General features: G+C 48.7%; 1 protein-coding gene across 1 annotated transcript in view; it reads left to right on the forward strand.

The window, feature by feature from the left end:
- The first annotated feature begins 12,988 nt into the window (after nucleotides 1–12,988).
- Tmod2 (tropomodulin 2) overlaps nucleotides 12,989–22,043 on the forward strand; it is a 37,434-nt gene continuing 28,379 nt past the window's right edge. Inside the window, exons 1-2 of the mRNA XM_003471875.5 lie at nucleotides 12,989–13,144; nucleotides 21,184–21,362. Coding sequence (XP_003471923.1) covers nucleotides 21,237–21,362 — 126 coding nt within the window. The 5' untranslated portion in view covers nucleotides 12,989–13,144; nucleotides 21,184–21,236. The remainder of the gene's footprint in view (nucleotides 13,145–21,183; nucleotides 21,363–22,043) is intronic.

A 22,043-nucleotide genomic window follows, 5' to 3' on the forward strand; every position in this document is an offset into this window, starting at 1 on the left:
AATATATAAATAGGATAAATATAAAATATTATCGAATGACATGAACTGCAAATTAAAAAGAGGTATAACCTGTTTATGATTGGAAGGTACAAAGTAATGAAAATATAACCCCTTCCCAAACTAATGTATCAACTGATTAGATACCAACCAAAATCTCTACAGGATTCTCCGAAGGACGTGACAGGAGGCCAGGCCCTGTGGGGCAGGCGTTCTGATATGACAGCTCTGTCCCCTTCTCCTGTCCACCAAGCTCTGCTAGGCAGCCAAGAGGCACAGGCCTGGGTGTGTGGCAGGGAGCAGGGGCCGGGCTGGGGCGGAGGGCAACCCAGAACCCAAGCCCTCCCGCCACACTCTTCCTGGGAAGGACCAGGAGCACACCCTCACCGCCTTCTGTGTGAAACACACCCCGAGCCTGCAGTGGGTGCTTCTTCGGAGATAATGGAGAAATAAGAAGAGAAGGAGGAGGAGAATTATTGCAGTGGTAGTCACACCATCAAAAGGGAAAATCTGCCTTACTCAAAAATAAATAGCATGCACTATATTCAGCTTTGTATCCCACATATATTAACCAGCATCCGATGGACACAGGCAGAGTCTCAGTGCCCTTGCCCACCAGGAAGTCAGTGAAGGAGCTGGGCATGATGGCACATCCTGTAACCCCAGTAATCTGGGAGGCTGAGGCAGGAGAATCACAGATTTGAACCCAGCTGGGCAACTTAGCAATTTATGAAGATCCCATCTCAAAAAATAAAACAGGGCCCTGAGCATAATTCCAAGACACACACACACACACATATCTTGTTTCATATCTTGTTTTTTGGTATCATATGAGTCAGTAATGAACTCTTAGCTTATAGAAGAGAAAAAAATACCATCTAACCTTGGTTAACATAATTTTTGCTTTTTGTCTTTTTGAGACAGGATCTCTCTATGCAGTTCAGGCTGGACTTGAGTTTACTTTGTAACCCAGGCTGGTCTCAAACTTGCAAGATCCCCCTGCCACAGCCCTCTGGAGTGCTGGAATTGCATGTGCACCATACCTAACAACATAAATTTTAAAATTTGACCATCAAGCTGGGTGTGGTGGCACACACATGTAACCCCAGCATCTGGGAGGCTGAGGCAGAAAGAATGCTGTGAGTTTGAGGCCAGCCTGGGCTACCTTGTTGGGGACCCTGAGTTCACAATGGCTAATTGCATACTTTCCTCAGGGATAGATGGAGGCTTGGGATTATGATATCACCCTTTTGAGACTTCCCATTAACCCTTTTGGGATGGGCCATCCTCTCCCACTTTAAGACCAAACTAAGACTACTGAGATTAAAAACACTTAGAGCAAAATCCTTCTTAGCATAAGATCATCTCCCTAGTCTTAAATCACCCCAGGATTACCACCTCTGAGTCATCTGCTGACCTTGAATCCTCCTAGCCCCGCCTAGCATGGTACACACATTGCACTGTAGCACCCAATAAATTGCGGCTGGTTTGGAGTATCTGGGACTCAGTCCCCACCATACTTTACCAGATTTGTCTGTTTCTTATTTCACCCTTTTACTGCACCCCTTACACAGGCAGTTGGGGATCTTCCTCCCTGATACTACATAGTAACTTCAAGGCCAGCCTAGACTACACAGTGAGAACTTGTCTCCAAAAAACTTTTTTTAATAATCACAGCAGGACAGGAAATTCAGCAGGTAGATGCGAATAGCACCTCCCAGCCAAGTGCCTCAAGGAGCCCAGAACTGGAAGCCACCATGGAGAGAAGCCAGAGACCCTGCAGCGCCTGCAAGCTATGGTCTGTCCCAGGAACTGTGGAGACCTTACCCCAGGTCCCACACACCTGTCCCCACCTGGAGCCCACTGTCCACCCCAGTGCACGTCAGGCAAAATCATGCCAAACACGGAACACTCTGAGGCTTGAACTTCCCAGCAGAAACAGCTGGGGGCAACAGTGATGAGGTTTAGACTAAGTTTCTCTAACCCCAACAGGACCTTTGAAATCCACAAGGCAGATTCAACTGCAGACAAATCCCGACCAAAATTACCCGCACCCTGGGAGACGCTGGGAAAGAGGATGGATGCCAGAAGCTTGAATTTACGGGATAAATCTGACGTAGTTCTTTTACTGTACTGTTGGAGTCAGTTTTCCTATATTTTTTGAGATTGTTTTTTGGTTGAGGATTTTCTAAAGTCATAAGGGATATTAAGTATAATATTGTTTCATATCTTGTGTTTTGGTATCAGCATAATACTGGCCTCATGCAAAATTAGAGAATCTTCTGTCTTTTTCTTTTCTTGGGAAGCATTAAGGATTGGTGCTGCTATTTTTAAATGCTCTATAGAATTCATCGGTGAAGTAATTTGTTCTGGACTCTTCTTGATTGGAGGATTTTTGATTCAGTCTCTTGCAGGTCGTTAAGATTTCTGCTTCTCCTTCATTCAGTTTAGGCAATTTGAGTGTTTCTAGGAATTTATTCACTTCATCCAGGTTAATTCAATGGCATGTTTCTTAATCATTATCCTGTCTCTGTGACAAAATGCCTAACTCCCACACACGGGGAGGAGTCTGTCCAGCTTCTGGTTTCAGTGGGTTCAGCCCATGGAGCTCTGGCTGCAAAGCAGACTGGGGTTTCACTGATTTTACTGTTTTTCTATTTTGTTTATTTTTGCTTCCACCTTCATTTGTTTCCTTTTGTCTGCTTTGGATTTGCTTTTCTTTTTCTAGTTTATCGAGTTACAAAATTAGGTTATTTATCTCATCCCTGTTTTTTCTTCTGCAGCCACTTACAGCTTTCCAGCTGCCCCTGGGCACTGTCCTCACCGATCCTCTGTGCTTTCGCCTGTAGAATTCATAATTGTGTGCTGTGTAGAGAAACGAGGGCAAGTGGTCTGAGCTCTCCGTGCTAATACAGGTGAGTCACAGAACGGAGTTAAGTAAGACAGGACGGTAACGATGGTGAGATACATACATCTTTTCTTCTCTTTTTTATTAATAGACTTGTGGGGAGGATTGGAAGTCTCAGGGATTCAGAAAGTACCAGGCTCCCAAATACCTTTCATCTCAGTTTATCATATTAACATCTTGTGCAAGTATAGTGGCACAAGCCTATGATCCCAGCACAGAGGCAGCAGAGGCTGGAGGATCACAAGTTCAAGGCCAGCCTGGACTACATAGTGAGACCATATCTCAAAAGTAAATAAATAAAATCCTGTGTTTGTGGGCCTTTGTTAAAACTGGTTAGTCAGTGTTGATGTATGAGATCCTTAGTTTGTGCTATAGCTCGCCCTTTGTGTTTTACAGTTCCAGGGTTTGACAGATCCATAGAATGTGATGTGCCAGCCATTCACTGTCCTACGGGGCTCATCCATATCTTGGAAACCTGTGCACTTCACCTGTTCCTCCTCTTTCTTCCTTTCTTTGAACACTTGAGTACCACTGATTTTTTTTATAGAATCTGAAATGATTTTATAAATTCATGTAAATTGCACAGAATAGTGGATTACATTTTGGTGTACTGCAACTTGCATGTAATATACATTGATTTTTTTTTTGGAGGTGCTGGCTTGGCTTCCCAGAGTCCTAAGTTCCAACATGGCGTGGATCTCAGGAGACACTGCTAGTTCTCCCCCTGGAAGGGCTGCAGTGGGCCACACTACCGCGGCTTACCAGGGAGGGGAGATGCTGGCTTGGCTTCCCAAAGTCCTCAGTTCCAACATGGCGTGGATCTCAGGAGACACTGCTGTTCTCCCCCGGAAGGGCTGCAGTCTGACACCCTGCCTCCGCTTACAGGGAGGGGAGGTGCTGGCTTGGCTTCCCAGAGTCCTAAGCTCCAACATGGCGTGGTTCTCAGGAGACTGCTAGTTCCACCACTGATTTTTTAAAAAGTAAAAAAAATTTTTTGTCCGGGGGATCAAACTCATGACCTTGAGCTTGCTAGGTGTATGCTTGTGTGGCTGAGCTAAACTCCTGGCTCCACTGATTTTTTTTTAACCATATCCACAGTGTTACCTTTCCCAGAATGCTGTGTAGTTGGAGTCATACCGTACAGAAGACTTCAGCCTGGCTTCAGACGCCTGGCAATATGCATTCAAGATCCTTCTATGTCTGTTTGCAGCTCGAGGGCTCATTTCTTGCCATCAATTAATAATTCCTCTTTCCATGGCTCTCCTACAGCTGCTTAGTGGTTCACTTACTGACAGATTTCCCCCTACAGCTGCTCCCGGTGTTTGGCACCACGGACACCCACGGGCAGGTTCACACGAGGACATAAATTTCAGCCACTTGGAGCACACTGCTGGATCATTAGCCGAGCTGGTGCTCAGCTCTGGGCGAGTGCTCAGCTCCGGGCGACCTGACACCCTGACTGGGGAGATTCCTAAGCCATTCTCCCACCAGTATGAACGTGCCTGCTCTCCATCGCCGTCAGCTTTGGGGCTGTTGTAGTTTTGAATTCTGGCCTTTTTGATAGCTGCAAGTAACACTGCACTGCTGTTTGCATTTGTACTTCTCCAGCAAGTGGTGACAGGGAGCGGGATTTCCTAGGTTTCCATCGTGTCACCTGGCTTCTTGGTGACATGTCTGTTCTGGTCTTTTGCCCAATTTTTTGGCCCAGTTTTCTTTTTTGGTCTTTTTGAGACAAGGTCTCTATGCAGTTCAGGCCAGCCTTGAACTCACTTTGTAGTCCAGGCTCGCAACAATCCTCCTGCCTCAGCCTCCCAAGTGTTAGGATTACAGGCATGAGCTTTGCCCACTTTTTAAATTGGGGTCTTTGTCTCATTTTATTTATTTGCTCATTTTCCTTTTATTGTGCTTTTAAGAGTTTTTTTTTTTTGTGATTCTGTAAATGAGGAGGGGAAGAGGGATTGAAGGGAGGGGAGGGGAGAGGAAATAAAGAATCAAGACGTAGCATGTACAGGTATAAATCCTCATAGTAAATGTTATCATGTGTTTATCTAAAATGTACCAATAAAATAAAGCACTGGTGATATAGCTCAGCAGCACAGCATCTGCCTGAAAAGTGCAAGGTCCTGAGTTTGATTCCTGCTGCCAAATATAAATAAATAAATAAAATAATTTTCTGAAACTTTTTGTATACTTTGGATACATGCCCTTTATCAGGTATGTTTTTAAAACTTTGTCCCGATCTGTAGCTTGCCTTTCCATTGTCTGTTTCTTCTTCCTGTCAGAGTCTTCTGTCAAATTAGTTGTTTCTCTCATAGATCATGCATTTGGTGACACCCAGACATTCACCCACATTTCCTCCGTGTTGTAGTCGTATGGTTTTATGCTTTACATTTAGGTCTATGATCCATCTTGAGTTAATTTTTATGAACAGCATAGTCTGTTCATTATTGTTTGTGTGCTTGTTTGTTTTGAGACAGGGTCTCCTTCTGTAATTCAGGCTGTTCTTGAATTCACTATGTAACCCAGGCTGCCCTTGGACTCACACTGAGCCTCCTGCCTCAGCCTCCTCAGTGCTGGGATTACAGGTATGCACCCGCACACCGGGTAACATCTGTGTTTAGATTGATGGTTTTGCATGTTGGTATCCTGTTCCAATAGGTTGTTGAAAAGGTCTCTTTTCTCCTTTGTCAAGGGTCAGTTTAATACACTTGTGTGGGTATAATTCTATTTCATTGGTTTGTGTGTTCTTTCACCAATATCACACCATCCTGATTACAGTAGCTTTATAATGAACCTTGAATGCTGGGGATTTAGCTCAGCAGCATAAGCACCTGCCTGGCAAGTGCGGCAAGGTCGTGAGTTCGATCCTTGGTACAAAAAAAAAAAGCCTTGAATTTAGCTAGTGTAAATCCTTGGAATCTGTTTTCTTCAGCATTATATTGGGTACTCTGAATCTTTTGTCTTTCCATATGTCTTAGATATTTTTTCATTGCTGAGATAAAATTACCCAACACCCAAAGTTAATGGGAGAAAGGTTTATTTGGCTCATAGCTTGCAGAGGTTTCAGTCCATAGTAGGCTGGGTCTGAGGCAGGGCAGCATGGCAGACAAGCATCTCAAAGGAGAAGCAGTTCATGTGGGCAGAAAACAGAAAAAGCAGCAAGCAACAAATTCTTTCTGTTCCTTTATATTGTATCCCTAAGGGCAGGATTACACGCAGGATGGGACACTCCTAACCTACCAGAACATGCCAGACCATCAGTGGACTGATTTAGTAACCACCCACCCTCAATCACAACCAGCATCACACAAACTAGATTTTGCCACCTCCAAAATCCCCACCTATGCCCACATGAGGCTTTGGGGGACATCTGGATTGGCACCATAACTCCATGTAAACCTTGTAATCCATTTGTCAATAACCATAAAATAACTTATTTGGAATTTGATTGAGTTTATACTGAATCTACAGGTCAAGTTGGAAAGAACCAACATCTGGATATTATTGGGTCTATTTATCACCAAAGATTTAGATCTTTGATTTCTTTCATCAGAGTTTCTATTATTTTCCTCATCTAGACATCGCATATGTGCTTTTGTTTTCTTTCTTCCTTGATTGATGTAATATAAATGGTACATATCGTGTTTTTAATCTCACATTTCAATTACAGGAAAGCTGCTGCCTTTTCTATGTATTTTACCACTTTGACAAAGGCATACATTAGTTTCAGGAGCATATTTTAATGATTCTTTGAAATTTTCATACAGGCACTCATATCGTTTATGAATGAAGACAGTTTTATTTCCTCCCACCCAACCTGAATACTTTTTCCCTTCTTTGCTGTCGTATTGTGTTAGCTATGACTTTTAGTGTGAGTTTTAAATAGCAGTGTTGACAGAGACATGTTTGCCTTGTCTCCACCGTTAGGGGAAAACAGCCACTTTCTCTTTATTAGGTATGATGTTAGCAGTAGTTTTTAAAAATATGTGTTCTTTATCAAATTGAAGAAGTCTCCCTGGATGCCCAATTTGCTGAGAGCTTTTTATAAGGAATGCATGTTAGATTTTTATCAATTTCTTTTACTACATCTATTAATTTGATCTTATATTTTCTTCTTTAGCTTGTTGATGTGATACAAAAACACTTTAAAATGTTAAACCAGCCTTGTATACCTAGCAGTGAATTCCACTTGATCATGGTGTATAATTATTTTTATACATTGTCAAATTGAATTCTCTAATATTTTGCTGCGGCCTTCTGTACCTAAATTCCTGAGCAGTACTGGCCTGTTATTTTCCTTTCCTGTAATGTCTTTGTCTGGGTTTGGTATTCGGGTAATGCTAGCCTCCCAGGATGAATTCAGAAATGTTCCCCAGCTCCAGTTTTCCAGAAGACACCATAAGTAACTGATGTCACCTCTTCCTACAATGCTTAGTAGAATTCACCCTGAAACCATTGGAATCATTCACGATGAACCCTATAAACACTGAAGCAGGGATAAAGTAGCCTAGAAAAAAAACTGAGAGAATCAACCTGAGAAGTTAGCACTTTGCAAAGATGAACACAACTGACAGACTTCCCCCTGGACTGGCCAGGTTGGAGAGCTCAGATTATTAAAGCTGGGAATAAAGGACACAACGGCAGTACTAGTGACACAGAAAGGAGAGGATAACAAGTATATTAAAAACTATACACCAAGAAAGTAGGCGACTTAGGTAAAGTGAAAAATCCCTAGAAACACACAAATTAATGAAACTGGCTCAAGAAGAAATGTGTACTCTGAAAATACAATAGAACTAGGAAATAGACTGATACAGTTATTTTAAAACTTTCCATAAACAGAATCCAAGGCCTGGATGGCCTTCCAGGTGAATTCTACCAAATATGCAAAGAAGAATTAGTTCTGAGTCTTCCTAAACACTTCCAGAAAATATAAGAGAAGGACAGACTTCCTAAGGGTTTAGCCACTCTGTAAGGCTGGCATCATCCCAATGCCAGAACCAGCCAAACACATCAACAGAAAAATGCAGCCCAGTATACCTCAACAATGTAGACACTTGAAGCTGGGCATGATGGCTCATGCCTGTAATCCCAGCACTCGGGAGGCTGAGGCAGGACGATCATTGTGAGTTCGAGACTAGCCTGGGCTACAAAGTGTGCTTAAGGCCAGCCTGAACTGCATAGAGCGAGACCCTGTCTCAAAAAAAAAAAAAAAGACAAAGAAAAAAAAAAAGAATGTAGACACCAAGGCTGGGGATTTAGCTCAGCGGCACAGTGCCTGCCTGGCAAGCACAAGGTCCTGAGTTCAATCCCCGGTACCAAAAAAAAAAAAAAAAAAAAGAATGCAGACACTGGTATTCTCAACAAAATTCTAGCAAACCTCATCTTTTAATGTATAAAAAGGGTTATACACCATCACAGACCAGGATTTGTCCCGGTAATTAATGAAATATACTATATTAATGAAAGACAAAATCCCATGTGACCATCCCAATAGATACGGGAAAATACTTTGATGAAAACCATCATGGTTTCATGATAAATATATTTAATAAGATACAAATAGACAGGAATTCCCAAAACAACAAAGGGAGTCTATGCAAGGATATCAAGAAGGAAGTGGAAAAGGGTAACTCACTGGAGAGAAGGTATGCAAATTACTTATGTGATAGGGAACTTGTATGCAGCACACAAAAAACTTTCACTAATAACCCAATTAAAAAGTTAAGGAACTTTAAAATAACCCAGTTTTTAAAAAAAATAGACAAAAGAGTTGAACACACATATTTCCAAAGAAGACATAAAAATGGCTAGAAATGATGTGGGTTTTTGGGGGGGAGGAGTACCGGGATTGAACTCATGACCTCATGTTTGCCAAGCAGACACTTACGATGCTGAGTTAAACCCCTGGCCCTAGAAATCATGTTTTTAAAAAGTCAACATCATCAACCATTAGGGAAATGTGTATTGAAATCACCATGCATACCACTCCCTACCCACTAGGTTAGTTGCAATAAAAAGATGCATGTTAACAAGTGTTGATGACGATATGGAGAGATTAGCATTTCCAACCATTGTTGATTGGAGTGCAAAATGATGCAGATATTTTAGAAGAGTTTTGTGGTTCATCAAAATGTTAAACATAAAGTTACCATATGATATATTCATTTCAGACCTAGGTGTATACCTAAAAGAAATGAAAGCATATGTCTATGTGAAAACTTGTACATAAATGTGCATATCAGCATTATTCACAAATATGGAAAGTAGGTAAGGCTGGGGATTTAGTTCATCGGCATAAATGCCTGCCTTACAAGTGCTCGGTTGTGAGTTCGATCCCAGTACCAAAAAAAAAAAAAAAAAAAAAAAAAAAAAAGAAAGAAAGAAAGAAAGTAAACAAACCACATTTTGTTTATCTATTTGTTTGTCATCAGCTGATGAATAGATAAACAAAATGTGGTTTGCCCACACAGTGAAATGGTGTTGACTATTAAAAAAGATTATTAAAGTAATCTAGGCTTGCTGCACCCCCCACAGGATTATTTTAAAAACTGAGTCCCAGAGATCATGTCTTTTACAAAAGACAAAGACTCTTAAAACACGATCATGATGTAGCTATCACACCCGACACTTGTTACCCAGGACATGATGTAATGAACACTCTGCTCTTCTCTCCCTGGTGTCTCACTAATGTCATTTTATAGCAGTTGCATTGCTCAAACCAAGGCCCACTTCCACATGGTGACCCACTGTGCTCACAAGTACATCAATGATCAGCTTTCTCATCCTCTTATTTTGTTCGCAGTGTGTTTACGGAAGACGCTGGGTTGTTCGTTGTGTAGTTTCTGACACCTGCAGGTTTTGCTGGTGCCACTACTGCGGTGACTCTATGACTCTAGCGTGACCATGGTGACACAGTGATTTCTTGTACACGCTCGCTGCCAGTGGCACTGTAACTGTGATTCTACTCACACATCGACACAGTTGCTACTCTTAGGGGCCTGGGCAGTACATACAGCACAAGTTACCGCCTCCGCTCTCGGAGCAGCCCACGTGCTCGGTCTACAGATGCAGGAAGTGAGGGTTAGAGAGGCTGCAGAGGTAGGGCCACAGCCCATCCCACAGCACACATCTGGGTGCAGCCTCAGGTGTGTCTCATGTTAAATGTCACCACTGGTAATTTGGTTTGAGTGGCTTTTAGCAGCTCCAGGAAGAAGCCTTTCAGTTCATCCAGAGAACTTTCCCTTCCACGTTTCACTTGTTTTTGCTGCAGGTAACGGAAAGCGCCATCTTGAACTGACTGGGCAGTGAGGACTGTTATCATCTCACATAATGACAGATTCGGGAGTGGGACAGCACCAGGCCAGAGGACTCGGTGACTCAATGCCAGCAGTGCAGGTCCCAGCTCGTTCTCTCCCTGTGCTCTACGCTCTGCTCCGTGAGTGTGTGCCAGAGCCTCTGATGGCTTTGAGGTCACTTCTAGCCACTCCAGACCACATGGCAGATATGACAGCATCTGGTGGACACGGTGGCCTTTTTCCTCGGTGACCTTGCTCAACAAGAATTCCTTTCCCAGAGTTCCTCAGGCAGACCTCTCCTTGGGTTTGCAGGGCCATAACAAGGTCAGATGCCCACTCACCTTACCTGGGCCAGGAAGGAGGCTCCTGGGCCCTGTGCCTGTGGCAGAATTGAAAGAACACTTCCGAGACGTTAGATTTAAAGATCCAAACAGACTGGAAGGGGTGTGTCTTGGTTACTTCTCTCTCCTTTCTGAGACAAGATACTCGACACCTGAAATGAAGGAAGGAAAGATTTATTTAGCTCATGGTTCGTGGAGGCTTCAGTCCATAATCAGCTGACTCCAAGGCAGGGTGGCATGGCACCAGGGGCAACAGTTCAAGGCAGCACAAGACAGCAAAAGCTAAAGGGGAGACAGAGCAAGGCTGTCACCCTGGGTGCAGCCCTCACACCACCTCTGTGTCCTCCTCTTGCACAGGATAAGGATATTTACAGAGTAAGGAACCTGGCTCCCTGCTGAGTCCCTTAGTTAAACTCTTAAACTCCTCAAGTTTACATAGTGTATCAACCATGATCCCCTTAAGTTTTAAAATAAAAAATACAAAGGTTAAGTGTTCTTCCTTCTTCACCCATTCATTCACGCAGTTTCCGAGCTCCCAGCCCTCATAGCACACAAGGTAACTGCATGTTCCTTCTCATGTCTCACCTTCTTCAGGTTGGAGTCAGCGCCCTCCTTGGGCTGATACCTGCCTCTAGGAGTGCAGGCGGCTCCTGTATCTCTTCTTTGGCTGCCAACCGTGACCCACTTGAGCATCGATCTCCCCTGCTCGATTTCCTGAACCTCTGAAGAGGTGACACTCTATCCATCCCATCACATGTGGGCAGGTCCCTGAGAGCAATAACAAGAAAACCAAAGAAGAAGGTAGCACAGAACCAGGTTTTCTCTCTTTGTTACAATCTCAGCAAAACTGCTTTGTTACTGTTTTCAGTTTAGCACACCATCAGCCTTCTGGGGAAATCACCAGCTCTCTCAGCAGAACACTGACTTACAGTAAATATATCACATAAAAACCAGACCTCCCAGCTGTTCCACCAGGACATGGATCCTCTGAGGCACATGAAGACTTGCCCTTGCGATCTGCCTGGGGTTGCCCCTACCTCCATCTCACTTCATTTTCTTTAGCTCTGTCCACCAAGTCCCTACTGCCCCAGGCAGGGGAGACTCCAGCACACACTGTCGGTCATTCTGGCACCCTAAGTCTGGAAGAATTCACTTCTCTTTCTGACTCACACCCTAACTTGAAATGCATCGAGGACACATACAGGTGCCCAGTGTGGAAGGGGGAGGATGGCCTCAGTGGCCAGCTGGACCAAGTCATGCCATCCGTGAACCTTGGGCTCTGCTCTCTGGAAAAAACTACCCATTGGGGCTGGGGATTTAGCTCAGCGACGTAAGTGCCTGTCTTTTCGATCCCTGGTACCAATAAAAAAGAAAAAGACAAAAGAAAAGCTGCCCATTTCCTGTGGCACTTGTGCAACTCCAGCAAGAACATGCACGGGGAGGTTTTCCACCAATGCAAAGCACCATCCTCCTCAAATATGGGCGTCCTCTGCAGTGCTTTCCTTGGCGACCTGATCACTGCCACCCCTGACGGATGGAGGTGACACAGCCAGGCAACAAGCTGCCCTTTCGCTCAGTGTCACCTCCACTGAATTCTGGGCAAACCCCACCACCGCTGAGCCCCAAGGAGCCTGAGCTCCAGGGTGGGAGCCGCAGGGAGACTGAGCCCCCCAGGCTGCCGCAGGGACACAGGGTGTGGCCCAGGCCTCAATTACCACTTACCTTACAAAGAAACCCGCTTGTGGAAGGAAACCCTACTCTCTCGCATGGTCTGTAATTGAAGTTTGGTTCTTTGTCACCATACCTGTGTGCGTCAGAGCAGGACAGAGGGGAAGGGACGCCTCCATGCACATTCAGAGCTGTGGGGACTGGGCTGGGCAACAGGCGAGGACAGACCCGGGGATCGGAGCTTTGGCCCAGCGCGGGCATAGCTTGTGCTGCCTGGAGCTTCGCCGGGCGGGAACCGCACCTGCGTGTGCCGAGCGCCGCGGGGCCCAGGCCACGCGTCCCCTCGCCGCGGGCTTTTGGTCACTGCGTTCACGGCCGCCCTCTTTCCTTTTTCTTTTTGGCACTAGGGATTGAACCCGGAGCCTCAACGCATCCCTTCCTTAAGCTTCAAACTTCACAAATGAGGACCAAAGCCTCCGAGAGGACACACTGTCCCTCAGGAGGCCACCAAGTGTGCGTGGGCTCGCAGGCACCTGCTCCACCCAATTCCTGCCCCACCTCGGAACCCCACCATGCTGAGCCCCCAGACCCAAAGCTCACCCAGGGGACGCGTCCTGGAGTGGCATGGACGGAACCTGTCCCGTCCCTGTCCCTGTCCCTGTCCCCTGTTCCCGCCGAGCTCCGTGTCTTCCCCTCGCCTGCCCGGGTCCCCAGGTTCGGGGTTCGGGGGACCCCTGCCGGGCCGGGCCGGGACTACGCTTCCCAGGCTGCTCCGCTGCCGCCCCCCCTCCGTGAGCCGCAGCGCCCGCCGCGCCCCGCCCCTGCCCGCGCTGCTGCTGTTGAGGGACGCGCGGATCGCGGGACCGAGGAACGAAGGACGAGGGACGGACGGACGGACACGCGCCCGGGTCCGGGCATGGGCGTGCGCGCGGGTGAGCAGGGGCGCGGGGCGCGGGGCGCGGCGGGCGGAGACGATCCCGGTCCGCGGTGCGGCTCCGCAGCTCCCCGGGGCGCGGGCGGGTCCCCACGCCGGGCTTTGTCCCCACAGCCCCTGCCGGGCGCGCCGGGGCTGGGGACGACACGGGTGGGCGCGGGCGGCGTCGCGTCCTCGGCGCCGGCGCTGGGGCTAGTGGAGCGGCGTCTCGTGCCCCTGCGGCCTCCCGGGCCCCGGGATTCAGGGGGGCGACTCCTAGGACCGCGACCGGAGCCAGGCCAGGGTCTGCGCTGCGAGGCCGGGGCGAGGGCGCGGGCCTCGGCCTGGGTCCTCGGCGCTGTCCCCGCCACGCGGGCGGGGAGGGGGAGGAGCGGCATCGCGGGTCTCCGGGCGCGGCCCGCGCGGCCTTCCTCCCGGCAGGTGGGCCCGGCCCGGCCGCTCCCAGCCGCTCGCCTGCCTGCCCCGCTGCCCCCATCCGGGCGCCTCTGTGCGCACCGCCCGGGCGGGCCCCGTGGCGGGGAGGGCTCCAGCGCTCCGGGGCAACAATTAAAAATGAAAAACGGTTTCTCTGCCCTCTCCGCGGTCTTCCCTCGGGTCCGGCCCGTGCGGAGGAGGCTGCCGCCGCCCTCGCTCCGTGCTGGCGGGGGAGGGGTGCAGCGCGGGGCTGGGGCTCCCAGGCTCGGCTCGAGCTGTCGGGGTGAGGGGAGGCCTCCAAGGTAGCCAGAGGGTTAGGGGAGGCCCCGCAGGGTGGCCGGAGGGGACGCACGCGGAGGAGCGCGGGCGCAGGTGCAGCCCCTCCGGGTCGGGCTCGAGCCCGGCAGCACCGAGGCGGCGGAACTCGGGAGCGGGATTTTCCGTTATGTCAAAGCATTTGCTCCCCTCCCTGCGGGAGAGTGAGGCCTCATGCAGGGGCCAATCGCGAGCGCTGCAGAGCGAGATGCTTGTACTGGAACTGAGGGAACAGTGCTGTGAGCTCTGGGGACCCTGGGCTCGATCACGGCCCGCTGCGTGTGCGGGTGGCGCTGTGCCAGTCGCTGTGCGTCCTCCCAGCTACGGGGTCGCGGCGAATCCGTGGTGTCCTGAGAAGTGGGTGTCGCCGGCAACGCGCATTGGCATCCGCAGCCTTCACCTGGCTCAGAGCAAATGCGAGGTGGCGGGGAAGCGACAGCGGCGGAGCTGGAGGGACAGCAAGCTGCTCGCCAGTCTGTAAAAGTTTCTGTAGATTTGTGGGTCAACAAATAAGTAAACACAGAGGGGGCGTCGCGGAGGGCTATGTGGTCAGAGTCCTCGGAGAACCCCTGGCCTCGAGCTCCTGGGCTGAAATCCTGTTGGAGTAGGGGCCAGGCCTCTTTTCTGGTCCATCTTGGTCACAGTCGGTCATTCACGCTGCAGAGACCCCATCACCTCGCTCAGTCTCCAAGTGTAAACTGTCCTCTGCACCCCAAAGGTTCTAGGACCCCCACACCCTACCGACCTCCAAATCTGCAGGCTCTCAAGGATCTTGTACTAAGTAGTATAGAGCCTGCGTATCATCTATGATACATTTTCCTATGCACCTCATTTTGCCTAGGTTGTTTATACCACGTACAATGTGATCTTATGTAAATAATTGTCACATTGTTGTTGGGTTTTATGTTTGTTTGTTTGTTTTGTTTTGTTTTGAGATAGGGTCTCGCTATGCAGTTCAGGCTGGTCTTGAGTTCACTTTGTAGCCCAGGCTGACCTCAAATTTGTAATGATCCTCCTGCCTCAGCCTTATGAGTGCTGGGATTAAAGGCGTGCACCCCCACACTTGGTTGTTGTATTGTATTTTTTTAATTTTTTATTATTTTGAAGGTAGTAAAATATAACAGAACACAACAGAACAAAGCCAGTTTAGACAGTGTAGTGAAATTGGTACAGAACATCACGGCAGGTTACTGGAATAACAGTAATAGGTACCATGGTATATCTCGTTATCTTCACAATAGTTGTTCTTTCAATCAGGTATAGCAAAATCAAACCAAATACAGAACATTATAAAACTTACCAAAACAGAATATTGAATAGAGCAATACAGTTAATCAGAACAAAGCAAAACAGTGACAACATTATTGCCTTCAAAGAAATGGTAGAAGGAAATACCCCCTATTTGCTACATTGCATATGGTTAACCTCCTAAGAGATGCTCAGACCTCTGGCTCCCATTTGCTGATGGGGGGCAGGGGATGTGTTTACCTGCCGGTAGGCTCATGGCTGCTTACTGGGGAGGTAAGTGGGTTGGTTGGCTTCCCAGTGCCCTAAGTTCCAACATGGCGTGGATCTCAGGAGTCGCTGGTTCTCCATCTGGGGCAGCCTCAGTCTGTATTGTATTTTTAAGAGAAAATGACAAGAAAAAAATTCTGCAGATGTTCAGTATAGAACGTTTAAAAGAATATTCTCAGATTGTGATTGGCTGACTCTTTAGGAGCCCCTGGATATGTAGGGCAGACTGCATCAGTGATGCCTAGCACTCCAAAATCCCAGCCCTCTGCAGGAGCTAGTTGGCCACTGCTGGCCTTTCCTTTCTTCCTCCAAGACCCCCACCTGTTTGAGAGCATGGTATGCCATGAACTTGGGGCTAAGGAAGTGTTGGGGAAAGAACCGACTTAGCTTTTTGACAGAAGTTGTAAGTTTCTCCCCCTCCCCCATGTGTGCAAATCACATGCAGGCAGTATCTTTCTCATAAGTGACAAGGTGCTCAAATAGAGTCCTAAGGGCATATACCGAGGAGTTCCTTATTACCGTTAAGACCAAGAAAACAGAATCCACTATAATTTTTTTAGGTACCAGGAATCGAACTTAGTACCCTGTGCTTGTCAGGCAGGTGGTTATGCCCTCCTGGCCCTCCACTCTTGTTCATGCAGCATGTAATTCTCATACAGAATCCTGCCTGGATAGTTTCCCTCTGCCTGGGCCTTGTGTTTGTGTGTGTCTACATGAAGAATGTCATGAGGTGTGCATGTTTACTGATTAACCGTCTGAAACATTGCATGTGCGTTTCAATCAGTGTTTCATCCTAATCTTTCAATGTTACGAGGCACTAGGAAAAAAAGGAAGTGCCTGGTCAGATCTGGGAAGCCCTCGGGTACACAGAGGTTGACAGTTAAGTTGCCCCTTGTTCAGAGCCCTTGGAGGGTTACTGATTGTGACCCATGCAGATTGGTCTTGCTTGGCAGGAAGGGCTGTATGAAATGATCCTGAATGATTTTTATGTGCAGAAAGTAAAGATAAAAGTCCAGAGGGATCAACACCACAGAAACCAACTTTGGGAAACACTGCCTGCCTTCAAATGCGTTTGGAGGCACAACATCTGACTGAATGTGTAGATTGTTAATGTTTGTCATCTGCTTCTTGTCACCCACAGTTAGAATTCAAGTTTCAGCGTCTTATTTAATGGATCATAACTGCTTGACCGCAGCCTACTGTTCCAACCTTAATCTCCCTTATTTCGTCTTAAAACTGCCCTGCTTAGTACTTTGCGTGAAAATCAGGCACTGTTTTGACTTTCGGCACACCTGGGAGTCTGTTTACCTCACTCGGAAGCCTTGTGGTTGTTAAAATGAGCTGCATCTTCTGCAGTGGCCTTGTGGTAGCCGTGATGGTCACCTCTCTTTCCAGGGTTGCCTCGAGCCCCCTGGACTTGCTCCCGCATTTCAGCAGAGCTATGGTTGGGGGTTGTTTCTGCTTTTGTGTTTTGCTCTCTCACTTTGGCCTTAAGCTACGCTGTTAATTATCTTCCATGTATGTCGTGAGTGTGATTGGGTCCCCTGATGACAGCTGGGTGGGGTGACAGGAGGGGCATAGCCTGGATATACAGAAGGGTTCAGGAGTTGCAGTGCACATAGCACCCGTGGGCCACAGCAAATCACAGGTCACAACCTTGCCTAGAGACAGGTGCCAGACAAGGAGACAAGTCAGCACCAAATGCCACTCGAGCAGGCAGAAGCCAGAGGGTACAGGAAAGACCAAAATTGGGAGGCACGGTGCGGGTCAGGAGGGACCTGGGGTAAGGGGAGCCGGCTACAGTGACAGGACTTAAACCCAGAAAGGGCAGACAGTGCCACCAGGGAGGCACAGGAGGTAGGCAGGGTTAGAAGCAGAGACTCCTTGGGAACCACTCAGAGGGGACCCGAGACCTGTCTCACAGTGACAACTCTGCCCTGGCCGGAGGCTCAAACCAATCCCTGCCCAGATGAAATCTGGGTCACTGTCTTGCTGGGACAAAACACCCAACACCCAAAATGAAGGAAGGAAAGCTTTATTTAGCTCACTGTTTGTGGAGGTTTCAGTCCATAATCAGCTGGCTCCAAGGCAGGGTGGCCTGGCTGAGGGGCAACACCAAGGCAGCAGCCAGAGCAAAAGAGGGGGAGTGCCAGCCTCTTTTCCTTGTATTGTACACAAGGTACCCACCTGTAGGGCAGGTGGAGCACTCACAGAATCTCTGTGCCCTCCTTCTGCACAGAGGATATTTACAAAGTGAGGACCCTGGCTCCCTGCTGAGTCTCTCAGTTAAACTTCTAAAGTTCTCAAGTTGACACAGTGTATCAACTCTAACAGTCACTAAAGGCCAACCAAGCCACAACACTGACCCACTCCTACAGCTGCGGCCTCTTACACTCAACAGATCCCACAAGGAAGCCGGGAGAGAACATCCCCAAAGAACATTCTTTGTCCCCAAAAAACCTTTAGCCACCTTAGTCTCAAAGTGACTGTCACCTGGAGAGCTTTCAGGTGTGAAGTATCCCCTCAGCCTCTGCCGGCCTTCTGAGATAAGCATGATCCCGTGCCTGACCCCATGTCCCTGTCACCATAGACCGCAGGTGATGGGGTCCCATGAAGTCTCATCGCCTGGTGATGTCATGGTTGTCTCGATCTGTGTCAGGACTCTGTGATGTTGCCTAACATTGTAGCCTTGGAGAAGCAGCCATGTCCACCTGTCCTCTGCCTGCTGTACAGAGGAGGGGACACTGGCCAGGGGAGGAGGTCACTTCTCTGCAGGTAGTTCGCAGAATGTGGCAGGAACTATTTGGTTGCTTAAAACAAAGAAAAACACTTGCCCAGCCCATCTTCACACAGCTTGATTCCAAAATGCAGGCATTGTTTTGGTTTGTTTTGGGGGACAGTCTCACCCATAACTCATCCTGGCCTTGAACTCACTTTACAGCCCAAGGTGACCTGTACTCTGCAGTGATTGTCAGGTTTCAGCCCCCAGAGTCCTGGGATCATAGGCATGAGGCACCGTACTGGATTCATTGTTAATCTTTGTACTTACCTTACGTCTGGCATCGAGAGATGAATTAAATATACAGGACCCATCTGTGTTTTGTGGATGACTACCTCGATCGTTGATTTTGTTCTAGACTAGTTTTAGAAAATGTGGATTGGCTATATTAATTGTTTTAAAATGTGGAAGCCTGACGGCATGTAAAGAGTAAGTGGACTCTTTGTGGATCCCGTGTGAGCTGGCAGTGAATCACCACCAGTGGGTAATGTCCCAGTCCATGGCCCTTCCGCTACCCGTCATTTGTCCAGAATCAGCCTGTCCCGCCTTTCCTGGCCATGAATGTGCTCCGGGGCAGTTTCTGCACTGTTCTGTCCATTAGAAAGCTTTGCACCGGCTTTCTGAGAGTATTTACTGTTGCGCGGGCAGTGGTCTTTGACTGGGCTTGGGTTTAGGAAACAGGGTCGCCTGCCTGGGTCCCGTCCTGTCTGTGCGCGTGGGCTGAAGTCTGAGCGCTGGGTGTCCTTTCTGATTTTCCTCTTCCACAGCACAGTTATACAAATTAAGTAGTGAAAGAGAAATCAAGAAAGCCACGGTGTTTTTTTTTCTTTTCCACAGCTTGTGTTTCTGGATAACAAGAAGTTACTTAACAGCCCAAACCATCCTACCTTTTATTTTGTCTTTTTTGTTACTGTTGTTGTTGTTGTTGTTTTAATTTTGAGACAGGCTTTTGCTAAATTGTGCAGACAAACTTGTGATTCTCCTGCTTCAGCCTCCCTCAGTGCTGGGATTCCAGGTGTGCAGTGCCACCCCCAGTTTAGCTCAGGTCTGCATTTGTAGTTTCCATTGTTCTAACTGGCATACCTGCTTGCCCACCTGGGCTCTGGGAACCTTATCCAGCAGGCGCCTGGTTCTGGACCCACCCTAGGATCTTATTGCATATCGAGTGCTTGCCTTGGGTCGGACTCCCTGCAAACTGTTGGGAAGAGGAGGGCGGATGGAGGTGGCCCCTATGGGCCTGGTGAGGACCACTGCAGGCCCCCGTGAGCTGGAAGACCTGGGAGTTTCCTGGAAAGTTTCTCTGCAGTAGAGCTACACTTTGAGAAAATAACCAGCTCTTCCCTCGTTCTCAAGTCCAAAGCTGCACTGCTGGAGGACTCACCTGTGATCGTTTGTCCGTGTTTGTTTTCTCCTCTGCCTCAAGCCCAGCTGCACATTAGCAGGACGTAGGCGCTTCTCTCCGATAGGCACTATTATATTGGGTGAGGTGTTACCGTAACTAATTGCGATTATTGATTATCGATTACATAGTGAGTTACTGTGTCTCTCCCGGCTGAACCTTAGTCTCGGTCAGAGCGCAGGCTGTCCCTGAGATAACAGCAGCATGTGGAAAGCGGAGGTGTCCACAAGGCTGAGCTGAATTTGCAAATCTGAAGGGCAAGAAGCCTGGAGACAGGAGCACTTACTGCCCGGTCCCCTCTGGTGTTGCTAGAGAGAGAACCAAGCTGTGACTACAGTGCAGGTAGCCCAGAGTGTGTGTAAACATAAGTCGGGGAGGAACGACTCCTGGGGGATTTGGGCGTCTTGAAAGCCCCACTGTGGGCTTGGAGACGGCAGGGACCATAGGGACAGCAGGGTGGGAATGGGCTCTGGACCTGTGGGTCACATCACCTCTCAGAGCTCAGTTCCTCCATCTGACCCGGGCTGCACGGGATCCCCACTCTCACAGAGGCCAGATGGGAAACGTGGCATCCTAGCGTGGCCAGGGACAGCTGGGGACCCAGCTGTGTGTCAGTGGTGCCTCAACAAACACCCTCAGTGATCCTCTCACCCAGCCTGGTCCAGTACTTGATCCCCTGGTGGCTCCCTTGAGGACGAAGTTCAGAGTCATCACCCAGTGGCCTCTGCCTACCCCTCACCACACTCCTGTCCCCTCCCGCATCAGCCTTGAGTGGACACCGTCCCTCCTGTGCCGAGTGACTCCTGCACTGTCTCCACTTCCCTCCGTCCCTTCCTCGGGGGCAGGAAGGGCCCCGTCTTATTATTTTCCCCTCTGGCAGGAGCGGGTCTGCAGCGCAGATATACTGCCTGGGAGCACCTGCTGTTGGGCCCATGAGTTTATCCTCCGGGGAAGTCTGAAATCTGCTCTGAGAGCTGTTGTCATTCTAGGTGACAGTTTAGGGGTAAAGTGGCAGGAAGAGAGTGTGAGGGCTGCCAGGAGAACGGTCGAGGTGTCTGAGGAAAGAAGCGAGAGGGAGGGAGGGCCGAAGAAATCCAGGAAGCCAGAGTTGGAGGGAAGAAGGGCAGCAGCAAGGGCGGTGACTAGTAGGGACCTCAGTGTCACCCATCTATGGCAGCAGTGCCCTGACGACTTCGGATGCCCCTCCCGAATGAGTCCACTCTGTGCTCCCCGAGTCGCCCCTCCCTTAAGGCTGCACAATCACAGCCTTGTCCTGCTCGGACCACGTGGGCAGCTGACAAGAGCTCTCTCCCCCGGATGCAGGCAGGCTGGGCACAAATGTCCCAGCCGTGTGACCCCTGGGGCCATGCAGCCTTCCCCTTATGCGGAGTCATGCCATCTCCTTAAGGCGGGAGTGACCGTCCCTCTCTCTCTCGGGGCTGCTGTGAAGCTCGAAGAAGTAGGGTACTAAGTGCACCATGCAGCTGCTTGCGAAGCTGCCAGGCTGCCCTGGGTGCGAAGCTCTGGGTATCATTCGGCTGAATTTCGTGCCCAGTGGACCCCACGGTTCCTCCGTGCCGCGTTCAGGAGGAGGATGACACTTCCCTCTTCACAGGGCCGCTCTGAGCTCAGGAAGCTGGCGCCCGGTGACTGGGACACGAGGCAGCCATGGCCCTCCCCTTCCAGAAGGAGCTGGAGAAATACAAGAATCTCGATGAGGATGAGCTCCTTGGCAAGCTGTCTGCAGAGGAGCTGCAGCAGCTGGAAAATGTGCTCGATGACCTAGATCCCCAGGTTGGTGTTTGGGCGGACGGGTGTCGTGGTCATCTCACTAGAGCCGGCTGACTGTGACTCCCTGGGGACACAGGCCAGGGGCTCCCGGAGGGCTGAGGTCACTCACTTTCACAAGCTCGTAGAGGACCTCACAGGAGCTCTTGCAAAGCTGAGCTGCATGCTCTGGTGTTTGTGTAACAAGCACTTTTCTCATTCCTGATGGTGCTGTCTTCTGCTCAGCAGCATTCAGAATCACGCTTTGACTGTAAAGGTGTAGCTGAAGTGAAAATTTTTATGTGGCATTCTGCTATGCTAGGTTCTTCAGGTATTTTAAAAATACAAGTATAAAGTTTGCTCTTTTTTTGGTACAGGGGATTAAACTCACAACCTCAAGCTTGCCAGGCGGGTGCTTATACCACTGAGCTACATCTTCAGCCCCCTGGTTTTCTCTTTTTTTTAAGCAAAGATGAACTCTAAAAGCTTGATGGAGCAGAGATCCTCATCTCCCATGGGACTCACCCGCCTGTTTCTTTCTTTCTTTTTCTTCTTCTTCTTTTTTTTTTTTTTTTTTTTTTTTGTCTTTTTGAGACAGGGTCTCTCTGTGCAATTCAGGCTGGCCTTGAGCTCACTTTGTAGCCCAGGCTGGTCTCAAACTCACAACTATCCTCCTGCCTCAGCCTCATGAGTGCTGGGATTACAAGG

This window comes from Cavia porcellus, unplaced genomic scaffold (genome assembly GCF_034190915.1).
Source record: "Cavia porcellus strain 051 isolate PalLab524CR breed Dunkin Hartley unplaced genomic scaffold, mCavPor4.1 scaffold_1, whole genome shotgun sequence".
In the NCBI taxonomy this organism is placed as follows: domain Eukaryota; kingdom Metazoa; phylum Chordata; class Mammalia; order Rodentia; family Caviidae; genus Cavia; species Cavia porcellus.